Below are 22,787 nucleotides of genomic sequence, written 5' to 3'. Positions count from 1 at the left end.
TGACCATGTTCTTTTAAAACCCTTTGAGTGTCAGCCTTGTAGTTACGGTCCCAATCTTGAACTTTCTTGTTCTCACCATAATTGTTATAGCTTTGCTTGACTGGATGAATATATTCTTGAGAACCCCTTCGACCATCAACCTTGCACCTATGGTTCCAATCTTGAACTTTCTTGCGGTCACCATAATGGTTATGGGTTTGATTGATATGATATGCAGTTTCTTGAGAAGTAAAAGGTTTATAGGTACAGTTCCGTTTCAAATCTTGAACTTTCCCGCTGTCACCATTACGGTTATGAAATCGGCTCCGATTGACATGATGAACAGATTGCTGAGAACCCTTTTGAGTATTAGCCTTAAAATCTTGAACTTTGTCACATCTGTCACCATTATGTTTCAAATCTTGAGAACCCGATCCAAGCATTCTGGTAGTGTTATCCCAACGAAAATAACATTTAGTTCTCTGAGTCTGAGTTTTAATCTTAGCTCTCTCAGCATTCTCTTCCTCAGTGAATAAGAAAGAGTAATCCCTTGTAAACTGAAGCTTTATTCTCTTCTCCTCTATCAATCTCTCCCTCTTCTCTAGTTGTTGAGGAGTAAGCTTACGGAGTTCTCAGTGTTTGATGACAGCAGCCAAAGAAAACTTGCCAACAACATGAGACCACTTCCTATCTTTCTCAGACAAAGGAGGTCTTCTTGTTGTTCTTGGTTTGGTGGGCACATCAAGAACTCTCTTGATCCATGCATCCCCATCATGGGGTTTCATCATCAAGCTGATCCTCATCGTTAGAATAAAATGGGTATTGAAAATCAAAGAAGCAATTAAAGCACAGCACAGGGGGTTTGGATTCTGAGATTTTCAGAGTAAAGAGTTCGTGTAAGATATGATACGTTTACAATACTTTGGGTTTCCTTAAATATTACAATGTAACCGACTTTTGTATTTTAATCCGAATTCTCTAAGGTTTTGTTTTCCTTGTTCGAATGGGACTAAGACTACCTATTCAAAATTCGAAATTCAGTTCCTAAAAAAAAATTTAAAAAAAAAAATCGAAATTAAGAACAATGTTTTCCGCTAACCGACTTTAATATTATTATTTTCAAAAAAATAAATAAATAAATAAATAAGTGACTCTAACCGATTATTGGATAGATCGATGAGGAGAGACCAGGCTTTTAACCAAAACAATTTTTTTTTTTTAAATATTGGAAATAATTATTTTCTTGCCCTTTTTGAGAATTTTTTTGATATCTTCCCTCTTACATTGATATAATAATTCAAGCGCAATTCAATTTATATGAAAATATTGAAATAAGAATCAATCATTATTAAAAAAGATGTTTAATATCTTTATTTTTATTTCCAAAAAGTAAGGTGATTTTTGCCGACAAAATTTAGTGGCAAACTTGCTTGTAGCCAATGATTACATACAGCTCTCCTTAATATCTTTCTATTGCATATGAATTTTAACAAAACCACCATTGAATTACATTTTTTTTTTATATATCTTTCTTAGAAAATCAAAAATTAATAACTATATCATTAACTAAATATTTAAATTTCAAATTTTTATAACTAAAATTATAAATAAAAAATATTTTTAAGAATCAAATAATAAATAACATTTGGTTAGTATGAAATTTGATATGCATATTAATAACATAAAACATGGGATTACATTATTCAGCCCACAGCCACAGCATAATGCCCTAATAGCTACATCTTTACTATATACTCAAGTCATCTATTTCAATAAACCCTTAATAAGGTTTATATAAAGGCTAGAACTTAAGATTAACCCAATATGGGTTTACAACAAAATTTGGCCTCTTGGGCATTTCATCAATCATAAACCCAAACAATGTCAAACACCCACCTGCTTTCTCGCTTCCCTTTTGTCCCTGTTGCGAAACACTTTGGGTGGGTTCCTTTTTGATATATAATTCTAATGGTTCTTTTGGGATGAACTAAGGTTAGCCCTGAGACAAATTGCGCCACTGAGCTTTGCACAAATGTTTGGATCTATGCACCGTCCAATCTTTATTCCAGTGGGTTGCGAAAGCCTTAAAAGAATGAAACAGAGAATTCTCATTGTTGGTATTTAGCTGTGGAAGTCACAAGTCACAACAGACATGGAGTACAAAGGATTTGTGATACAATTGGTAAAGATTTGTAAAGGCAGTACTAGTAGTAGTCTACAATTATTGGAAACAAATACAGTAACATTACACATTCCGTCAACTTAGTCTAATCATACAACAGAACATTGCCCAAATTAGAGCTGAAAGGTACAAGCTATAATAGAATTTGAGAGCATATTAAGGAATAAGGATGGGGGTTGGAACATTTAAAAATGAAAAGGCTAACAGAAAAGAACCACTTAAATGAGAAAGGCTAACTGTAAAATTTATTTGTACATATTGACAATGCCACTAGCTGAAGCATGCTACTATGCCGGAAGGATACATTAAATTTGCTTGAAATAGTACAACCAAACAACATTTCTCAGCATCATGAAAATCACTGCTCTCCTGTTGAACTGAGAGATGGGAATGGTGGAATAGATCTCAAAATCAACTTTCTACCCATCCTTCGAGCAGTTGAACCAAACTCTTGTTTAGGAGGTGAAACCCTCTTGGAGTTTGGAGAGGTTGACTTCACATCACTAGTACTATTCAAAGCCTCGGGAGTTTCATCTTCAGGAATCATCTGAAGATGTGTCTCAAATTTGAGCCGAGAGGAGAAAGAATATTTCGTTCTGGGTTTTTGGCTGGTGCAAAACTGAGCTGATGATCCAACAGAAAGCAGAGAAGATAAAGGAAGCTTCCCACTAAAGGAAAATGGCAAACGGATTGAAGGTCTGAAAATGAAATATTGGTGACATTAAAAACAGATATAGTACAGATAAACAATGTTCAAAACTCACAATGAATAGAATCAAGAACCTGCTTATTTCAGAAGGTGTTATTGAGAGATCTGGATGTTCTTTTTCACTCTCATTTACTTCCTGTAAACTTATCTCCAATGCATTCTTACAGCCTTCTGATTCTTGACTCAGAGATCTGAAAGAAAAGTAAATTTAAACATTCCAAACAAATAAAAGAAAAAAAAAGGAAAATATTTTATAAATTTTAAAATGAGTAGAATTGATAACCTGCTATTCTCTGATAATACTGTAATTGGGAATTCAAGATGTTCCTTATCATCCTCCTTGACTGTGTGTAAACTTGCATCCAATGCATTCACTTTACAAGCTTCTAATTCTTCCCCTTCGATATCAGTTTCTTCAGCTCCTGTTACATTAAAAGAAAAAGGAAGTTGTAAAACAACTAGAATTATTGCATGCTCTACTTAGTGTGATGCTTAGAAATCTACGGTCCAAGTAAAGGGCACCAGGGTGGGAAGAGGACAAAATTTAAGTATATTTACTGCATATTAGCATTCAACTTAAAAAAGCACCTCAGTTGGTCATAAGATCTGTTAACAACTTATAGAAGTGTCACAGTTCAATTCAGTTTCAGGATAAAGATTAGTGCAATTAAACCAAATAAAAAACTTACCATCCTTCTGACCAAATGCGTTCTTACATCCTTTACATCTGCAGTTGATAGAGCATCCAACCCCACCCTTTTTATACACAAAACAAAAGGTCCACATTAGATTTCAATTATCATAAGGCACATACACAAAGGGGTATCAGAAAAAACCTGAAAGCATTCACAGTATTTCTTTAAGCAACTTGATTTTTTACAGTTGCATCCTCTTTTATGCCTGGCTGAGGCTGGAGTTTTGTTAGATTCATCCTGCATAGGAAAAAAAATGAAGAATGTTTAAGGGCATTGGGCCAAAGGAAGAAGCTATTATTGAAAACAAATTAGCACCACAGACATCATTGCTCAACCCTCACTATGAATCCTAGCAAGTTGCATTGGAATTATAAATTTTAAAATCAAAGGATTTAAAGAATAATTACTAGCACAAACCACTTGAAATGATTTTTAATAACAAGTGATGGGTTTTGGCTATGAGAATTTGCTCCAAAAAAAACTCAGATCTTATGAATTTGAAAGAACATGTTGTACTTAATCATTACATATCCACAAATTGACAAGGCTTAAATCCACCAATAACTTCATCAATAGAAAAAATTGTACTTTATTCAAGCCATTAAAACTAAAACCTGAAATCAAATTCCCTCTCCTCAAATACTTCTTATTAAAATGACCAACAATAAATTTTATCAGTCCCACTTCACAAATGAGGTCAGGCTCCATCCATTAAATTAATGGAGTTTGAGCAGAATGACTGTGATGCCTCTTGAATCTGATGTAAGGAAGTATCTAATCTAAGAGGTGATTTCTAACCCCAAATTCAGGAACAACATCTGCGTCTCTGATCACTTTGGGAGCAAATGCAAGTGGATTGCGAGATTCAATGTTTCTCCGAGTCTCCAGAACAGTGCTTTCATGAATAGGTTTGTTAAAGCAATCTTGGCATGAACAAGGCTCAACACAGTAGAGGCCAGCAGCAAAGCATTCACAGTAACTGTATTGAAGAACATGACCAGTAAGACTACAAGGGTCTATTAAATCTGCAGTGTTGTTGATGTCAAAGGAACATTTATAAAATACATAGCATTCCACCATTGCATAATAATAATATAAGTACTGTCAAATGCACATACTGAAAATTTAATTTGGTAGAAACAGTAGTTGTTATTTTAGCTAATCTCCAGAACCTGATACAGTTGATCCTTCTGTTGTCAAGACAACCTTCAAAAAACTCATTTTACTTTGGCTGCCAGCCAAAAAGATATTCTCAGCTCAAAATTTGGGATGCCTAAGCACTAGTTGAGGATATAATACTAGACATGTAAGCAGGAGAAATTTATATATCGCCACCATTGTCAATTGGTTTTTTCATTAGAGTAGATGTACATGCATACATGATCGGTTGCGAACATTTTTCAAATTTCTCAACATGAGTTATTATATTTAGAAACAGTGAATTAATGATGCTCATGCTGTAGCTTAATGGCAGGCATTTCATGCATGAGGAGGTTCTAAATTGTATACTCCTAGTGCCTCCCCTCATGATTTCATAACTGAAATGGCAAGTAATATACGTCAAGAACTAAGGCACAAAAATAGATTGATGATAATCAACCATACTCCATAGCTATTTATACTCTCTTTTTTTTGCTAGGGAAGTGGGAGGAGGGGAGGGCTGTTAGTGATGGGGTTAGAAACCTCAGTGCCCAGGCACCATGAGAGGTGCTGAAACCATTGGAGTATCCCTTGAACCTCCTATGTTATACCATTTAAACAAGGAATAGTGAGTTTGGCTAAACTTTTAGAGCCAATCCACCATAAAATCAGTCAAGACATTAACAACTGATTTTACAAACACATTTTGTCTGAGAGATGAAGATAATGCACACAAACCATGAACTTAATTTTAAATCAATAAAAATGAACTTACAGCTTCAAGCACTTTGACCTCTTACAATTACAGCGCTTGCAGGCGTTGCTTTCTTCAACATGTTCCAACTTGAATCTGAAAATTATCAAACATTATAACAGAAATGGCAATATTAAGCACTTAATTAAAAAGTACATGTCAACGATCAAACAATAGTATTGTCTATACATGCCTCTTTCTTCTAGGACTACTCTGGTCAAACTCTTCACTAACAGCACTTGTAGATGTTTGAGGAGCATTTTCTGTAACCTGAGCTTCATTATAATGTGGAGCCAATTCACCTTCCAAAGTTTTAAGAGTCAGGGATTTATCAAGAGGATTCTGGCCAGGTGTTAAAGGATTGCAAGAGACCATTGAGTTTAGCATAATTATTTGTTTGCTTCTGAAAGCTGGACTCTCAAGCTTGGCAACTTTATTATCAGTCGGAGCAGTTGCAAGAGCATTCAAGTGCAAACCAATACCAGGTAACATGGTTGATGAATAACCACTTGCAGTATTGATTTGAGCTTGCTTTTCATTAGGAAAAACTTCACAATCAGATGGTATTGCCGGAGAACTACTATTAGAATCACATATTGGCTTATTTTTATGAGCTCCTGACGTTTCAAAAACCAGACAGCGCCGTCGTATACTACAAAGCCTGTGAGAACCAGGCTGAACAAGGTCCAAAATATTATTGATGAAATTAGAATTTACACATGAGATTTTAAAAGAATAGAGAACAAATAAAGCATAAAAATTTTAAAAATAAAAAAATAAATAAAAAAGGGACAAAGGGGGAGCAGGTTTGTGGGGGAGGGACAGTATCATGCATAGACACTCAAAAAATTGATGCAATGAACCTGAAATCACAACACTGTTCATTGATGCAATTCATTGCTTACATGACATTTTTGTGATTTCAAACATTCAAAAATTGCATTAGAGATAAAGATGAGATTTCAAACATTAGGTAAAGCATTAATGTCAATGGATATGTAGTATCTACAATTTATTATTCTCATAAAAATCTAAACACTTGGCATATTTTTTATACGTCTACTCTGAATTCAGCTTCAGCAATACTCTACCCACAGTGCTTATTTAATTACATGACAAAGTCCTAAAACAATTGATGCAATGAACATGACAACAATTTTGTTGTAATTAAGTTTTGTTTAGTTTTAGAAGTCAATTGTATATTTACTATTACCCCCATTGGATTTTATTCTAACTCTTATCAGCAAATTAGGTTACTAATATGTTATTTAATTTCCTGTAGTCAAGGTTGTTTTTGTAATTCAATAATTGAGCATTGACTCTCGTTGTCTAAAAGTAGAGTTTAGTTTTAATAGTTTGTATAAGCATAGCATTGTACTCCAATGGAGACAAGTTAATGATTACTAAAATTTTGGTTGGAGTTTTTCCAATGGCTTGGTGTTGAGTCCAATCAACACTAGGTGCTGATTCTTAAGCTTTCTATCTCATTTGGTGCTGATTCCAAGTAACCCTAGGTGCTGAATCCTATGTTTATTTTATTATTTTTGTTCTTGTGTTCTTGATTTGTTCTGCATCAGAAGCAGATCAATGATGGAGACACACCATAGGAATATCTAATTTAGAGAAGTGAATTTAAGCTATGAGTATTATAAGGTTAATATACTGTGAGAAATCTGACTGTGGTTATGTAATTCTACAATATATTACAGACACCATGTATAAGTTAAAGCTTGGAGAGACTCTCACAATGTATGTACTATAAACTCCACAAAACTTTAGTTTCTAACTATCGGACAGCATTTTAATTATCCAGAAGAAGGCATACATTGCATAAATATATATAATACGTTTTACTTCAGCAATCTGTATAACAACATAGGCCAAAAAATGCCATACCTTGCTGCTGGAATCCATGCACTTTTTCCCCTTGTCATCCACTTTATCACTCAAATCACTAACAGCTAGCTTATCCAGCAGAGTGCTAGAAAGGATTGCTGAAGTTTGATCTGTTTTTTTTAGATTCCCAATTGCTCTGGATTGAGTTACTGTTTCTCCTATTTCACGCTGTTTGCAACTGATAATACTAATGGCTTCTGTCTTCTCTACATCATTTGCATTGTCTTGTGGGAGCTGTAGGACAGTTGAGAGAAAAGAAATTGTCCCAGGATCAACTGATTTATGATTTTGCCCATCAAAATGCTCTTCCATCATGGATGAATCCAAGTTCAACAGATCTGCAGCACCGGAAACAAATGACACCCAGTCACATGCTTCTATATTTTGCTCAATTGAACAGATGTTGCGCAAATTTTTTTCACTTTCAAATGAATGGAGCTTCCCTTTTGAGTCATCCATAAGAAATTCATCGAATGATTCCAATGTGCCTGCAATGCGTGGTGCAGTATCTGTCTTAATAGCATCGGGAGGTACCATATCACTATCAGGGCTACCACAATCATATTTCAAGGTATTTGGCAACTCAATGACTAGTTCCGAGGGCTCATCAGTTGGCTCAGTAGTAATCTCTCTTGCTGAACTGGCAGAAGTACAACATTCAAAATTTTCAGTACATGAATCAGATGGTTGAACAGCAACTGAAACCCCTTCACTTGTATTGTTTTTGTTTCCAATCTGAGAGGACTCATTTTTTGAAGAGTCCGAGAACTGATGCCTGATAACAGTGTAACTTGAATTGTGAATAACAACAGCACAATTTTTGTTATATGATTGAATGACGCAAGAAAAAGTAAATTAAATTTACCTTCTAATTGAAAATCTAGATTCTTTGTGGATACCAATCTGTGGTGAAGGAAATACTGATGAAGGGGATGCAAAAGTTAGTGAAGTATATGCATGATCAGTGGGTATGGACTTGACTGGCTCAATAGGAGAAAGATTGCTGATGTAATTAAATACAGGAGAATCCTGCATAGTATAAACAAGGATTATTTCCCAGCACATAGCCTCAAAAATAAATACAAGTATTAACCAATCCAGAACAATAGCAAACAAATTAGATTGTCACCAAGCAAAAAAGCAATAACATCTTGCCAAAATCAGTAACTGCTTACAGATATAAAGGATTTCCTTGGGAGGAAAAAAAATTATTAAAAAAAATTGCAACTATAAAGTCCATAGAAGCATCTGGCCAAATCTCCTAGTCCCTTCCCCCATGTGTGTGGACGGTGGACCTCATTTTGACCAAAGTACACCTTTACTCTCCAAATTTATAAAAACACCTTATAAAACATCCACATGTAAATATGCACTTGTTAAACAATAGTAAAACCCCATTCACACTTAAAAACAAAAGGCAATTCACAAAACTTGAACATACAAACACAACAAAATCCCTCAAAATACAATATCATAGCAACCCCAGGTTCTAAAAATCCAATCCCTAAAGAACCCAAAACAACAAATTTAGCCCCACTACTCAACATCTTAATACAGCATTACAAAACACCCATTTTTCCCCCTCAGAAAATAGGGATATTGAATTTATGGTAAAACCTTAGGCTTTACAGCATCAGGAACCAAAGAGAACTAAAACCCCCAAATTGAATTTTTGACCCTTGAACACAAACTACTTTTTAAGTAATGGGAAATGGGTTTTTCTTATTTTGGTGAGTAAAATGGATGAGATAGTGAAATTGAAGACATGGGTATTGTTTTTCTCTAGTTCAATTTCTCGGTAACCAAACAGAATAATTTTATTTTGCAAAAAAAATAAATAAATAAAAGCACAATGATAATGAGTAAGACAAACAAAAATAAGATAGAGAGAGTCGGGTTTATAGGAAAGACCTCAAACTTAGAAGTGGTGGCAAGTTGGTTCTTCACTGGAGTGTCCATTTTTCAGAGTAGCCCCAAGAGCTCCTCCACATTCTCTCTCTCTCTCTCTCTCTCTCTCTCTCTGTGGGTGTGTGAGTGTGATGTGAGAGAGAGGAGGAGAGAGAACGAAATATGAAATTCAATGAGAGGGGCGGAAGGCGGGAAAGGATGATTTTTTTTGGCCTTTTTGGTTTTTTTCCAACGTGGGGACCATTTTTCTTTGACTTTTTTCTTCATTCTTAATTACTATTAGTATATCTATATCTATAATTTTTTTTTTTTTTTTAGAATTCTCTATCTCTATCTATAATTTAGCTTTGTTAAATTGCATAATTAACGTAAATTATTCGCATTGTCTTATGTTAGTGTAATTTTGTAATGTCCAAAACAATAAAAAATTTATTATTGTTATATATACAAATTAGATATAATATTACAATAATATAATAAATTGTTTAAAAAAAAAATAGTGAAAGGAATAGTTTATTTTTCTTATTAAAAAAAAAACAAGGAACGGTTTATTTAAGTTTTGTGACAAAAGTAGAGCTTTTAAGAAAAATTTTTATCATCGTAAAGATTATTAAAATGAATAATTGAAATTTTAAAAGAGTTTCAAAATGGTGAGTTTTAGTAAGTACAGTATTCAATTATATTGGTCAATATTAACCCGATACATTTATTAAACGGGTTAGAATTCCTCAACCCTAATATGATATGTTTATTAAATAGGCTAATTTTGTCAACTCATTTATCAAATTTTTATCAAAGTGAACAAAAAAAATACAAATTTTAGTTCTAACCCAATTGATCTAAACTATAAAAGATAAAACAAATAGATTTGTTTTAATATAAAATTCATAACTAACAAGTAATTTCATTACAAGAGGGCCCACTTGGAGATTTAGGATCTCAGCAAGAAATGCGAAGGTTGCTTAAAGCTGGCCAACAGGTAAAAGAGATTATTCAAAGTTAAAAAAAATCTTAATTTCACAAATAATCAATCACAATATACCAAACAAAATAAATACAACAACTAATAAGTTTATATACTTAGGGTTTTGAAGAATATATTGGTAAAATGACATTTAATTAAACGAGCTAGATGAGTCAAACAGGTTCCATGGGTTAGACACAGTCAAAATATGTTTATTAAATGAGTTAGTCATGTCAACCAAATTATGATACGAACTTGTTAAGCCTTAACCCATAACCTGTTAACTTTATTTTTTTTTAAAGAAAGGGTTTGAAATGAAATTATATTTTCTATATAAAAAAATTGACATTATATTTCTAACTAAAAAAAAAAACATTAGAATACCACTTGGTTTTTTGAGGATTTAATTTAGGCTAAATTCCAAAACTCGCCCTCTAAGTTTCGCTGTTTTTCATTTCAGGCCTCTAAGTTTCAAAATTTCCCAATTCAGTTTTCTATTAAGTAGACATCCTCTATTATCGTTAAATCCCCAAAACCATAGTTATAAAAATTAGATTGTAGGTTGACCCAGCTGAAGAATTAGTTCACTAATTCATTGGATAAATTGCAAGTTTATTAATTAATTAAATCATATATTTTATAATTTTGAAAAGCAACTAAAAAAAATCTCCATTTAGGTAAATTAATAAACTATAACAATAAAAAATTACATCATATGACATAAAATTAGAGAGTATAAAAAAAAAAAAATGCATCATTCACATAAATCGATCCAATAAGCAAGTTATATGGTTCAAAAGTCTTGAAACAACATATCTCATAAAAATTCAAAATAAATTTTTAGCTTAGTCATCAAATCATAAAAGCATAACAAAATCATTTAAATCTCTAAATACAACTAATGATTAAAATCAATTAGGTGTTATCGTTGTGATATTAGTTGCTTATGTTCTATATGCAGAACAATTGGTATATATTTTTTAAATTGTCTATGGATTAAAAAGATTAACCCATGTAATCCGTCAGTTTACTCAATTTAATAATAGGTCATTGCATATTTGGTATTTTACATTAAACCATTCCATATAATATTTGACACTAATCCGTCAGTTTGTAAATTGATTTGCAAATAATTAAATCAAAACAAACTCAAACTGAAAATCCAAAATGTTTAGACCATTGAAGAGCCCATAACAATTTAGAATTCAGCCTTTAATTTAAATCACAACGTTTTTACTCTTTGTGGGCCCAGTGATGGGCTGAATGGGCTTGAAGCCCAATCGGGTTGGAAATTAGGGTTTTAGTCTTTACTCGGCCGCAACTCAAACCCTCTTTCTGTGTTTCTTTCAATCTATCGTTCTCTCTGTATTTTTTCTCTTTTTGGTTACAGAGAAAGCAAAAGAGAGAGAGATAAAAATGGCGGAAGAGGAGGCACCGTTGGCGTACATACCTGAGGTTATACTGAAGAAAAGGAAGAGCAACGAAGAGTGGGCACTGAAGAGGAAAGCTCAGTATGAGGACAGACAATCTGCTCTCAAGAAGAAAGCCAAACAAGAATTCATCAGAATGCCTGAAGATTTCATCAAACAATACCGCACCAGGGTTTCAACTCTTTCACCTCTTTTTTTTTTTTTTCATCTATATGTGTTTGTTTTACTTTTTCACATGTGGGTTTTTGTTGGGTTGCTATAGCTGTATTATGCTTATAAGATTGATATTATGTTTTTTCTGATTTCTTTTGTTGTGGTTTGAACTGGGTAAATTTTGGTTTTTGAAGTTTATGTTGGGTTGCTGGAGTTTTTTTTTTTTTTGTATGTATATGCATATGTGTATGTGGCTTTTACTTGGTGCAATATTATGCATATAAATTTGATGTAGTGTTTTTCTGATTTCTTTTATTGTGGTTTGAATTGGGAAAATTTTGGTTTTTGAAGTTTATGTTGGGTTGCTGGAGTTTTTCTTGTACATATATGCATATATGTGTGTGGGTTTTACTTGGTGCAATTTTATGCTTATAACATTGATATAGTGTTTTTTTTTTCCTTTTATTGCGGCTGAAATTGGGTAAATTCTTCATTTCGAAGTTACTGTTGGGTTGGTGGAGGTTTTATTTTTCTAGTTTTATTATTATTATTTTTTTTTTTTTATATGCATATGCATATGTGTATGTACAAGCATGGAGGAGTTCGAGAATTGGGGGATTATTTTGGGTGTTTTTTGATGGCTTACAGGTTAATAGATGTATGTATTTATGACTGGTTTTTTGAGAGATTTGGAACTTCGGGACACCTTAGTTTTGTGTGGATAATCTGTTGTAGAAGATTGATGTGATTAGAAATAAGCTGGGATGGAGAAGTTTGAAGTCTTCTTTAGAGGAGTGAAGAAAGCCGAGGTCTTCGGTTATTTGACATTCGATTGGGTTCATTCAGTTTTGATATGTTGGATATGTTCAATTTTTTTGTTTAGCGTGTGACATGATTGAATGCTGTTTTGGTGCCTTTCCTTAGTCTTTTCTTCTGTTGTTTTGCATGTTAAATTTGCCTCTTGGGCAGTTGCCTAGTATTAGGTGAAATGGGCTCTTCTTGGGTCACAGACTATTTGTCCATGAGAAGCATGCAATAGTAGCTGAAATGTGTATGCTCATCAATCTAGGTGATGTGCTTGTTAAGATTGAAAACTTTGGTAGACACTTAGATGTTTGTACTCTGTGTCTTTAATTTTAGATTAACTTTTGTCCAGGACAAATGTTTCCAGAGCTGCCCTGCATTGTCTGCAATTTCATGATATATTTATTAACGTAATGGTGTTGTCAAATAATCCTTTCCTCTTCTTTTTGGGGTAGGAACTAGACCTCATAAAATTGAAACAGAGGACAAAGAGGAAAAGACCAGATTTGACAGTGACCGATACCAAACTGCTTTTTGTTGTTCGCATAAATGGGTTAGTTACCAGCTTTTGTGATTATTTTCTTCATGTTATCTACAGCTAATTCTTTTTTTTCCCACTCTGATGTCTCTGTTTGTTTCCCAGAAAGAAGGAAATGCATCCGAGAACTAGGAAGCTCTTATACAACTTGAGATTGAGGAAAGTCTTCAACGGTGTCTTTGTTATAGCAAATAAATTTATAGTTGAAAAGCTGGAAAAAGTGGAGCCTTATGTTACCTATGGGTAGGAGACAAAACCTTTTCTTATTGCTATGCAGTAAATATGCTTAATAAGCTGGAGAAAACAGAAAAGCATAGAAATATAGGGCCACCCCCATAATAGTTCATGATTTTCAATATGAAGTGGTTACGAATGAAATTGTGACCACTGACTAGTATCATAATTGGAATGAACTCTGTTGCCTAATTCTTACTGTCTTCATTAGTTAGATAGCTATGTATTGTTTTTATTCCATTACTACTAATGATATAAAGCATAGTGTTGGAAAACAATACAAAAAGCTCTAGCTTACCTATTTATCTGGAAAAAAAAGAAACGGAGCTCTAGCTTACCCTTTTTTGATAAATGAAAGCTCTAGCTTACCATCAGGACTAGAAGCAACCAGCTTTCATGCTCTTTTACTTATTTAAACCTTTTTTGATTTCTGTGTAAACCTGTCAGTGTCCTATGCTCTTGCTGAAATAACTTTTTATTTTTATTTTATTTTGAGATGATCCATTTAAATGGCACCAACCATTTTTTTGCTTTTACCTTTTCATTGAGCATTGTTTTGGTGGTTTCTGTTTTATGTATTCTCTTTGTGTTGCGCTCTTCTTGGAGTAAGGATAGTTATGAATCTGGACAATCCTATTACCAGGCTGTTTGGGCTTGATAAGCACCTTTAGATTGCACCAAAATCAATCTTGAAACTTGTCTTATGCTTGGTACTTGTTCAATGTTAATTTGTGTGCATCAGATAGACACCAGAGCATCAAGGGCATGATTGAGTAAGCCTTTGAATGTAAGCAGATAAGTTCTGTGTTTTTGGTCTAGTGGCTCCTCTGATTCCCTCCCTCCCCCCCCCCCTCTCCCCTTTCTCTCCCCAGAAGGATGAGCTTGGTTTTGATCCACCTGCTTGCCCCTTTAGGGTGAGCCTTACTTCCTTTAGCCTAAAATTTTATTAAAAAAAAGAAGTATTTCTTTGGTTTAAAAAATAACTAGTAGGAGTGGGAGTGTGGCACCACAGTCTCTTTTTATTTCTGGTGGACTTGAAAGGGGGATTCCTCATTAGCTACTATGATATGTTCTGAGAATTTCATGTAATTCTTGTAAGCTTTACACACACTGACCATTGTCTGTTGAAGTGTCAAGTTTGATGGCAGTTCAAGATATTAAAAAAATATTGAGTTGAGCCTCTAGTTGTTTAGGTTTTCTTCTATATAGTCTTCAACTTAAGCTTTTACTTGGCTTGTTGAGGCTTCCATAGACCTTGAATAAGCTTATTAACAACCTGGCGTGGACATTTGTTGCATGAACCTTTTATCATTTAGCTCTAGCCAGAGTCAGATCTATGCTAGAATATAGAGAGTAACCATTGTTCCTAACTTTAATAGCTTGTGACCGGAGCATGTTTAAATAACAGTCTCATATTGTCCTTGGCTGGGGCTGAAATTAAAAATTATTGAGATATTAGGTGATTGATTAGATGCATTTAGTTTATTTTTTCCACTGATGTTACAAGCCCAATGCTTGTTCAAGAGGTCACTGGAATCTTCCCTCCCTGTTCTCATAAAAAAAGTTCATTCTCTATATCAAATTATCAAAGATAACCTTGTTTTTGTTAACATGTCACACAAAATGTCTCGTTGTCTTGCATGTAATCTTGAAATTTGTTGCATTTCTTAAAATACAATGATGAGAAACTTGTCCCTAAACATGCTTAACTACAAAAATCGTGGAAAGTTATGGCATTTGTCTTCACTAGGTATATTGCATATGGCTGAACTTTCAATCTTAAGCTGTGACTCATCCTTATAAGAACTACCATTTGACATATGGGTTTTCGTGCATTTCCAGTTTCAACTTCAGATTATCCTAACGATTCTTTTCACTTGCATCTTTGCCCCTGTATCATTATAATTACAAATTAATGAACAGTGATATTCTTTTCATCTGCATCTTTGCCCCTTTATCATTTTATTTATAATTAATGATCAGTGATACATGGTTCTTATTGGATTTTGCTTGTTTGTAAAGATATCCTAATCTGAAGAATGTGAGGGAGCTGATTTACAAGAAGGGTCTTTTAAAAATAGACAAGCAGCGAGTCCCTCTGACTGACAATAACATTATTGAACAGGTATTAGATATCATCTTGCTGAATTTTGGACTGAGTTTTATGTCATTTTTTATACACAATTTTCTAATGCACCCCCTCTCCCCTTACAATTTTATCTTTTGGCAGGCCTTGGGAAAGTATGATATTATATGCATAGAAGATATTGTGCATGAGATTGCTACTGTTGGTCCACATTTTAAGGAGGTTACAAGTGCTTTATGGCCCTTTTCACTCAACAAGCCAGAAGGAGAATTGCAAGGAACAAAAATAGTATTCAAGCGAGGGGGAGACGCTGGTAATCGTGAGGATCACATCAATGAACTGCTCAGTAAGATGAATTAGGATTAAGAGAAAATGTACTGCATATAAAGAAGAAATCTAGAGTGTTGTTACTATGTCAACTACCCATAAAATGACTTTGCAGTGGCATGTATCGCAATTTTGAAAGTAATTGTTATTTTGGGTCTGCTAATTAACATTTACTGTGTCACGATTTACTTTGTTTTGCTGCTTTTAACTTTTAAGTTGTTCCTGGATTGATGATATCTGTTTTTCTTAGCTTAAAGTATATCAGTGTCAATGAATTCATTGCAGAAAGAGTTCTGGAGTGTGTCCGTACTCACTGTCGGATATTACATTCAAACCTCAGATTGTGCGTGAGAGAGAGAACCAATCGCTTGTGTGCTAGTTTCTTTTCATACCAACTTGACCAAGAATTTTCTTTTTTCTCGAATATTTTCTCTTTTTGTGAGTGAGATATTATTGGAATATGGAAGCAAGATAAAGGAATTGTCAAAGAAAATCATAAAGATATTATTATGAGCCTGGAGGTTGTTTTTGACATTTGAGAATAAATTTTATGAATCGGAATTCAAGAAATTGTAATGGGCATTAGGAGAATAAATTGTTACTCACCCCGAGTCTGGAGGATGAGATTTGAGGGGTTGGCACTATCAAGATGAAAGGAGTAGCTATCATGAATCATGGTGATGGGATCTTTTTTTTGGGGATAAGTATCATGATGAAGAATTTTTATCAAACCATCCTATCAAAATCTCTAATTTTGGAAAAAGAACGAAACATCTAACTAATTTATCAAACATTTCACGTGCACGTAACAAAAAGTTTGGTGGTTGCATCATCACCAAAATAATAAAGCAAGTTTTGAGAGAGAGAGAGGGAATGGGGTAGTGATTATTACCCACCCTTACAAAAAAATCCGATAAGATATTTGAGTAGATAAATAAAAGAGAACTTTTTAAAGAAAAAATCGGGTGAGGAAAATAAAATACCCTAAGCTTTGCCATGAGAAATGAACATGATGGAATGAATGTAGATTTAATATTAAATTCAAAGTGTTGAGAATCATAGAAAATGAAAACAAACAATGCTTCATAAAATAATCATATCTTGAATAAGTGAAATAGAAGGTGAAGAAATCAGATTGACTGAATTATGCCTCGATTGGATTAGAAGGAGGCTGGGAAACACAGCTGTGAGAATGAGGGAGAACAATATCAGAGGCATATAATAATGGCCAATGGGATTCAAAGAAGAAGATAGTAGGATAAGGGATAATTCATTGCTCTGTATTTCACATCAATGGGTAGGGTAAGGAATGGTTAAGACCTTGAGGAAGAGGGAAGCCAGAAATAAGTCGTTGTCTGACAGAGTTCATATCCTTGCTCATGCCTTAATGATGTGAAACATAGTTATTGAAGAATTAACACCAAAGGCTACCCAATTCTTAGGACACTTGTTGGTAAACAAAATCCATCAATACAAAGCTAAAGCATGCCTCTCGAAATTCATTTTTACCTCTTAGTTTAAAGATCACTTTAGTTCTCGAAAAAGCAGTTTGATTGATGTAAAACTCTCATTAACTCATTAAAAGAAATTATAAAAGAGTATTAATAAAAACTAAAATCACTACCAGGTATCACAGAAAAGTCTTCATGGATGTGGAGCCACACATACACAACTAACCACCAAACAAAGAAGGATGGTATTCAAAATATATCCTTAACGACCATGAATTAGATACAGTGGCATTAAAGAAAGTTTCAACACAAAAGCTGCTTCTAGAGTTGCAAGCTAGTAACATGTACAGCATGTTGTAAGCTGACAGACAAAAAATCTCTTCCCCAAATGTACCTTCCATCCATATCAAATCCCCCCTATTTTATCTACAATAAAGTTCTGAAAAATACATACGTGCACCTAATCCTGATCACCAATATCCTAACCCAACTAACAAAATCAAAGAATATGCTATCCTGAAGTACAAAGCTACCATGGCTAATTTATGTGATGCTGAGATACCACTGCCCCCATTTATCCTTCACAGGAGACCTGAGTAAAGAATTAATGCTTGAAAGAGTCATTCCCTTTTTTTCATCAAATTTCAATATCTACGCGGGTTTTGATGGGCTTCAGCTTGATGCCTAAACCCTCTGGAGAGAGAAGTTCTGGTGCTATGCATGAATGGCTTGAAGGGCTGGTTGGGTTTGAGCCATTACTTGATGAAGAAGTAAAATGTCGTTGTCTGTAGTAACCAAACTCCATTAAGAAAATTTCAATAGGAATTAGCATAGCATATGGGTGCTCTTCCGTCACCAGTGAGCCACAAGCTTGAACCTACCAAGCACACAAATGGGACCATTATACAATAACTGTATAGTAAAATAATAACGTGCTATATTCATGGAGTCCTCTAGTTATAATTACAACATCATTCAAAAGCAATTCATCGGTTCAAAGATATAGAAAATAAAAGCTAGTTCTTCTTTGGATTACTGATTCTAATCTTAACAAAGGGACCAACAGAGGGGGGAGGAGGTTGTGGGTTCGAGATCCACAGGCGCATGAGATAATAGACCATCTCATGTTTGCATGTAATTTATGTCATTTAATTACCATAATTGAAAGATAAATCAAGAAAACACATTGAAAAAGTGAAGATCACTCTACCTCAACAAGAGCGCAATTTTTTCTGCCCATTTTAGCACTCATATACACAGATTCTGCATGGAATTCACTACTTTCACCTACAAAAATAAGCGTCTTACACTTCAACTTCTTCAAGCCCTCTGTAAGGTCGTGCCTCCTGCAAATAGTCTTTCTAATCAATAAAACAGCAGGTAGTGTTACAGAATATGTGATTGTTCTCGCATTTAGAAAGCTAGCAAGCAAAAGCCACCCGCACAAGTAAACTAAATTAAACTTTGTAATTTTTCAGCTATGTCTTATTAATTTACTGAACTGAATTAGTACTGTCTAATACAATCTGTTCTGTGGTATGTCATAAACACAACTTGTTTTGAAATAAATACCAATTTCAGGTAAAATTCTTTAATATAAAACCCTTGAGTACCAGTTAAGTTTTCCACTTGTAAGCATATAATCAAATTCATATGCTGCCGCCAAAAGAAGACTTGAACTGTCATAACAATTTCAAGCCCTCATGGGTTGACTTAGTACAGGTTTCATGGAAGGATCGGTGGGGAAAAGAAAAAACACGCATTTTTAGAATAGATACGATCTTACTCATTAATTGCTTGAAGGAAACGCATGACATTCAAACTTTGCCTTTCATCCAGTAACTGTAAGCACAGTTGAAAAAAAGAGGGTCACAGCAGTTCAAGTGATATAAATTTATCACTTTATTGACACTATTGAACTAAGCTTTCCATACCCTTTTGAAAACGTGTATTATGTCTGATTCTGCATCATGCAAGCCACACCTAAGTTCCTGCATTTAATAAATGAGAATTATAACATACCAAGAGAAGAAAGCCAGAAAGTTCCTAAAAAACAAGGTAACATGGAGTACCTTACTAAAGTAACGCTGTAGGAGGCATTCCTTCAATACACCACACATACCATAAAAGTATAGCAAGTTCAACAATACCTGCAAAAGTAGATTTTATTAAATCTTATGCAATCCTCACAAGCAATAAATATGTAGTTTTAATTCCCACAAAAAAAAAGTGTATGCAGTTTTTTTCCCTCTCTTTTATAAACTTCATCTGATATCAAAATGTTGCACTGCAGGTGCACACTCAATCCATCATGTGTAATGCAGTATTGAACTGACATCATGAACATGTTTGTTATTAATATTCTACTTGTTGCATGAAGAAAGCAATGACTTGGGGGATTGGACAATGAATCATAATCACTTCTGTTGATAGAAACTCCAAGAAGGGCATAGTGCTGGAGAATGTTTGGATACTGGCTACTGATTGCAGCCAAGTGGCTCTTAATAATACCAAATGGCAAATGGTGGACTTTGCAATAAGGAAGCCCTCCTTCTGCCCTTTGCTATCATAGATACACACTTGGACCATACAAAAATTAAACTGATATAAAGTGTTCTATTGACACTCAAATCAGCCTTGATGTTGGATATTGACACCTAATGGTTCCTTCATTATATTAGTTACACATATTCCAATTACCTTAATGTAGAGCCATTCACTCCATGAGGGTGCTTTACAAATAGGGGACACAAGAATTAGCCCAACCACCCGCTGTGTATATTTCATCTGCCACATGGGAAAAACACAACTTAAAATAAAAAATATCATGATTAAAGAAAAAAGAAAAAGGGAAGCTGAAATTTGCCAGCTTACTGCAAAAAGGGTAAGGATGTAAGCACCAGCTGTTACGCCTAAGCACAAAACCTCTTTCAGCCTGAAGTAGAAATATCATCAATACATGCTTAAGAAAACTGCAACTGGCAACAGTGTAAGATATATACCATTCAACATAGCTGAACTAAAATGCACCCCCCATTTAGTACTGACTGAAAAAAAAATAAAAATAAAAAAGAAGAAGAAGAAGAAGAAGAAGAAGAAGAAAAAGGCACCAAAGCAATTAGATATTATTGGGGCTGGATCTGTTTTCCCTTTTGTTATACTTATTATGAACATCCCTTGATATGAAACTATCTATAACTAGTTCTAAATTTGTGACACTAGCACAAACCAGTATGTCTATGAAGTCATGCAACATATCCTGATTAAACGGGTCTTCCGCCCTTTTCTTATGTTCCACCTAAATTATAACGGAAATCTCTAGATTCTGAGGTATCAATCCATATTTCTAATTTTTCCTCTTACTAGGACGTGAAGCTTGTCAAAATCCTTCATGATATCACAAACTTTCATACAAAACTAATGTATTTGCCAATATTGACCATAAGAAAATAATAGTATACATTGACAAGCTGATAAGAATCAGTATGTCACTCTCCCAAACCAATTGAAATCAAGGGCTGGCAGATTGAATAAAAGCAACCAAATAACAACAAACCCAATAAGGAAAGAAGATAAAGAGATGTGTTCTACAACCCAATGTAATTAATAGGCACTTCATGAAGTCATTGAGTTGCCAATTTAATGAGAATTAAAGCCCCAAAGTTCCCATTTGAATCCATTGCTGCCAAAACAAAATAGAAAAGATAAACTGGTAAAAGTACACAACAGTAGCATACCCGAAGAAATCAAGCACTTCAGCCACCTGGTCTGCAAGGTCGTCCACACTGAGCAATGGAGCATCTGAAGAAATTACATCAGCTCCCACCTGCAAGAACTCTTAAGCAAATGGAAGGCAGGAACTCTATTAATATCAGCAAAGGAAAAAATTTGTACTACAACACTTACATACATAAATAAATGCATGGCTGATACTGACCTCATGGCCTGGGGCATCAATGTGGTAAACACAGAAGTTATGAAGCAGCAAAGAAGCTGCATCCGGGCAAAAGAAGAGGCCTCGGAAGCAAGACATGTCTGTGTAAACCCAAGAAAACAGTAAGCACCCAGAAACTAAAAAACCCTTCCATTTCTACAAAAACCAATTGGGTTGCACAATAAGAACCCAATAGAAACCCCAAGAAGCAAATAAAGTCAAATACACTTTCATTTCTACAAATACCAATTGGGTTGCACAACAAGAACGCATTAAAAACCCCAGAAAGCAAATAACACATAGAGATTGAAAACTAACTATTTTCCATGACAACTGGAGTAAAACAAAAAGACCCTTTACAAATAACTTCAAGACATAAACATTAAGCACCATTTCTAAGTTCTTTCATTCACTCTTAAGCATATTTGAAATTGAAATGCAACAGAAAAAAAAAATAGCATTAACCACTAAAAAGAGTAACAAGAAATGAAGCATACAATTGAGAGCAACATCTGGGTATGTTATCAAAGCAGGCTTTTCTTGATCCCCGCACACAAACACAGAGATTGAGCCTTTGCTTGTCTTCACCACATATTCCTGCAAAACCACATTAAGCAAACAAAACAAAAAACACAATTAAATAACCAAAAAAAAATCACAAATACAACCAAAAACTCAGCAAATATACAGCAAAGAAACAACAAGTACTACAATTAAAAAGAAAAAATAAAAATGTAATCTTGCATTTGAATAAAACAAAAACAGAAATAAAAAATAAAACTTTCTTGGTGGGTTCTTCAATTTTTTTTTTGGTTGGGTTGGGGGGGTTGCTTTACCTTCTCTCCTAAAGGTACCATATCAATGTCAATGGAAACCGAGTCACTTGACTCGGCCATAACTCAGCCTCTTTACACCAACCACAGAAAATAAAAGACACCCACAAACACTAAACTCACTGAGAGTTTCAGAGTTTTATCAGTGGCAAAAATGCTTAAAACTTTCTCATCAAACGCTTTGCTTCTTTCTCTTCTTCTTCTTTACTTCTTTACTTGTACTTGTTTTCTTTGGAGAAATAGAGAATTACACAAACACCCTCGACGAAATAACGGAATTACAACAGTTAAGCTTTAGTTTAACCGTACACAATGACCTGTTTACCCTTCAGTCAACGCTTTGACTCCCCTGTCTTTTAGCTTGGCTTTGTGTTATCCAAATGACCGTTGGATTGGCTAAAACTGTCAGTTGGGGATAGTTACTGTTGGGTCCGTACACATAGGGGCAGTCACTTAAAAATTCTGATAGCGTGAAGGAATTAAAACGGTGGCGTTTTGGGGGTTGGAAAGGGTAGGTGGAGTTGTGAGGAAATGAAATATTTTACGATGGGCATTTTGGTAATTTTGCAAGGAGATGGTATCATACAGCTGTTTGACACCTGGAAGCACCAGAAGGAATGCTCCAGAGTTAAATCTATCAAAGTGCGCCAGCTCATCACTGCCCTTGCCCTTGCCTTGTAGCCCCCAAATTGCCTCTATTTTATTTTATTCAATCATTAATGCTAAAATATTTAATATTTTTTGGGGATATACCCAAAAAAATAAAAATA

General features: G+C 34.4%; 3 protein-coding genes across 3 annotated transcripts; 1 reads left to right on the top strand and 2 right to left on the bottom strand.

The window, feature by feature from the left end:
* Positions 1–2,168: 2,168 nt before the first annotated feature.
* On the bottom strand, positions 2,169–9,394 carry LOC142627163 (protein tesmin/TSO1-like CXC 2). The gene is made up of 11 exons (XM_075800964.1): positions 9,267–9,394; positions 8,221–8,384; positions 7,356–8,130; positions 5,653–6,134; positions 5,481–5,555; positions 4,364–4,544; positions 3,707–3,802; positions 3,560–3,626; positions 3,154–3,292; positions 2,945–3,061; positions 2,169–2,859 (listed from the first exon to the last, which is right to left on the bottom strand). Exons 1-11 carry the CDS (start codon positions 9,312–9,314, stop codon positions 2,520–2,522), a joined length of 2,484 nt encoding a protein of 827 aa, XP_075657079.1. The 5' UTR covers positions 9,315–9,394; the 3' UTR covers positions 2,169–2,519.
* Positions 9,395–11,552: 2,158 nt separating this feature from the next.
* Positions 11,553–15,968, top strand: LOC142628105 (large ribosomal subunit protein uL30z). The gene is made up of 5 exons (XM_075802095.1): positions 11,553–11,829; positions 13,070–13,167; positions 13,258–13,395; positions 15,409–15,511; positions 15,617–15,968. The coding sequence occupies exons 1-5, from the start codon at positions 11,644–11,646 to the stop codon at positions 15,830–15,832; spliced, it is 741 nt and encodes a 246-aa protein (XP_075658210.1). The 5' UTR covers positions 11,553–11,643; the 3' UTR covers positions 15,833–15,968.
* Positions 15,969–17,493: 1,525 nt separating this feature from the next.
* On the bottom strand, positions 17,494–22,212 carry LOC142626675 (protein NDL2-like). The gene is made up of 11 exons (XM_075800385.1): positions 22,021–22,212; positions 21,682–21,781; positions 21,188–21,285; positions 20,988–21,076; positions 20,125–20,185; positions 19,951–20,037; positions 19,323–19,400; positions 19,185–19,241; positions 19,037–19,092; positions 18,461–18,596; positions 17,494–18,127 (listed from the first exon to the last, which is right to left on the bottom strand). The coding sequence occupies exons 1-11, from the start codon at positions 22,078–22,080 to the stop codon at positions 17,888–17,890; spliced, it is 1,062 nt and encodes a 353-aa protein (XP_075656500.1). The 5' UTR covers positions 22,081–22,212; the 3' UTR covers positions 17,494–17,887.
* Positions 22,213–22,787: the final 575 nt, after the last annotated feature.

Source organism: Castanea sativa, chromosome 3 (genome assembly GCF_040712315.1).
Source record: "Castanea sativa cultivar Marrone di Chiusa Pesio chromosome 3, ASM4071231v1".
Classification (NCBI taxonomy): Eukaryota; Viridiplantae; Streptophyta; class Magnoliopsida; order Fagales; family Fagaceae; genus Castanea; species Castanea sativa.
This window is presented reverse-complemented; position numbering and strand designations above follow the sequence as displayed.

Excerpts from the sequence above, each read along its gene's own strand:
- LOC142627163 (XM_075800964.1), bottom strand. The coding sequence starts at position 9,314 with ATGGACACTCCAGTGAAGAACCAACTTGCCACCACTTCTAAGTTTGAG. Across the intron at positions 3,062-3,153 it reads GTATTATCAGAGAATAGCAG|ATCTCTGAGTCAAGAATCAG; the intron begins GTTATCAATTCT and ends CTTTTCTTTCAG. Across the intron at positions 2,860-2,944 it reads ACACCTTCTGAAATAAGCAG|ACCTTCAATCCGTTTGCCAT; the intron begins GTTCTTGATTCT and ends TTTCATTTTCAG.
- LOC142626675 (XM_075800385.1), bottom strand. The coding sequence starts at position 22,080 with ATGGCCGAGTCAAGTGACTCGGTTTCCATTGACATTGATATGGTACCT. Across the intron at positions 20,038-20,124 it reads ACATCCTTACCCTTTTTGCA|ATGAAATATACACAGCGGGT; the intron begins GTAAGCTGGCAA and ends CCCATGTGGCAG. Across the intron at positions 18,128-18,460 it reads AAAATTGCGCTCTTGTTGAG|GTTCAAGCTTGTGGCTCACT; the intron begins GTAGAGTGATCT and ends TGTGCTTGGTAG.
- LOC142628105 (XM_075802095.1), top strand. The coding sequence starts at position 11,644 with ATGGCGGAAGAGGAGGCACCGTTGGCGTACATACCTGAGGTTATACTG. Across the intron at positions 11,830-13,069 it reads TCAAACAATACCGCACCAGG|GAACTAGACCTCATAAAATT; the intron begins GTTTCAACTCTT and ends TTTTTGGGGTAG. Across the intron at positions 13,396-15,408 it reads GAGCCTTATGTTACCTATGG|ATATCCTAATCTGAAGAATG; the intron begins GTAGGAGACAAA and ends TTGTTTGTAAAG.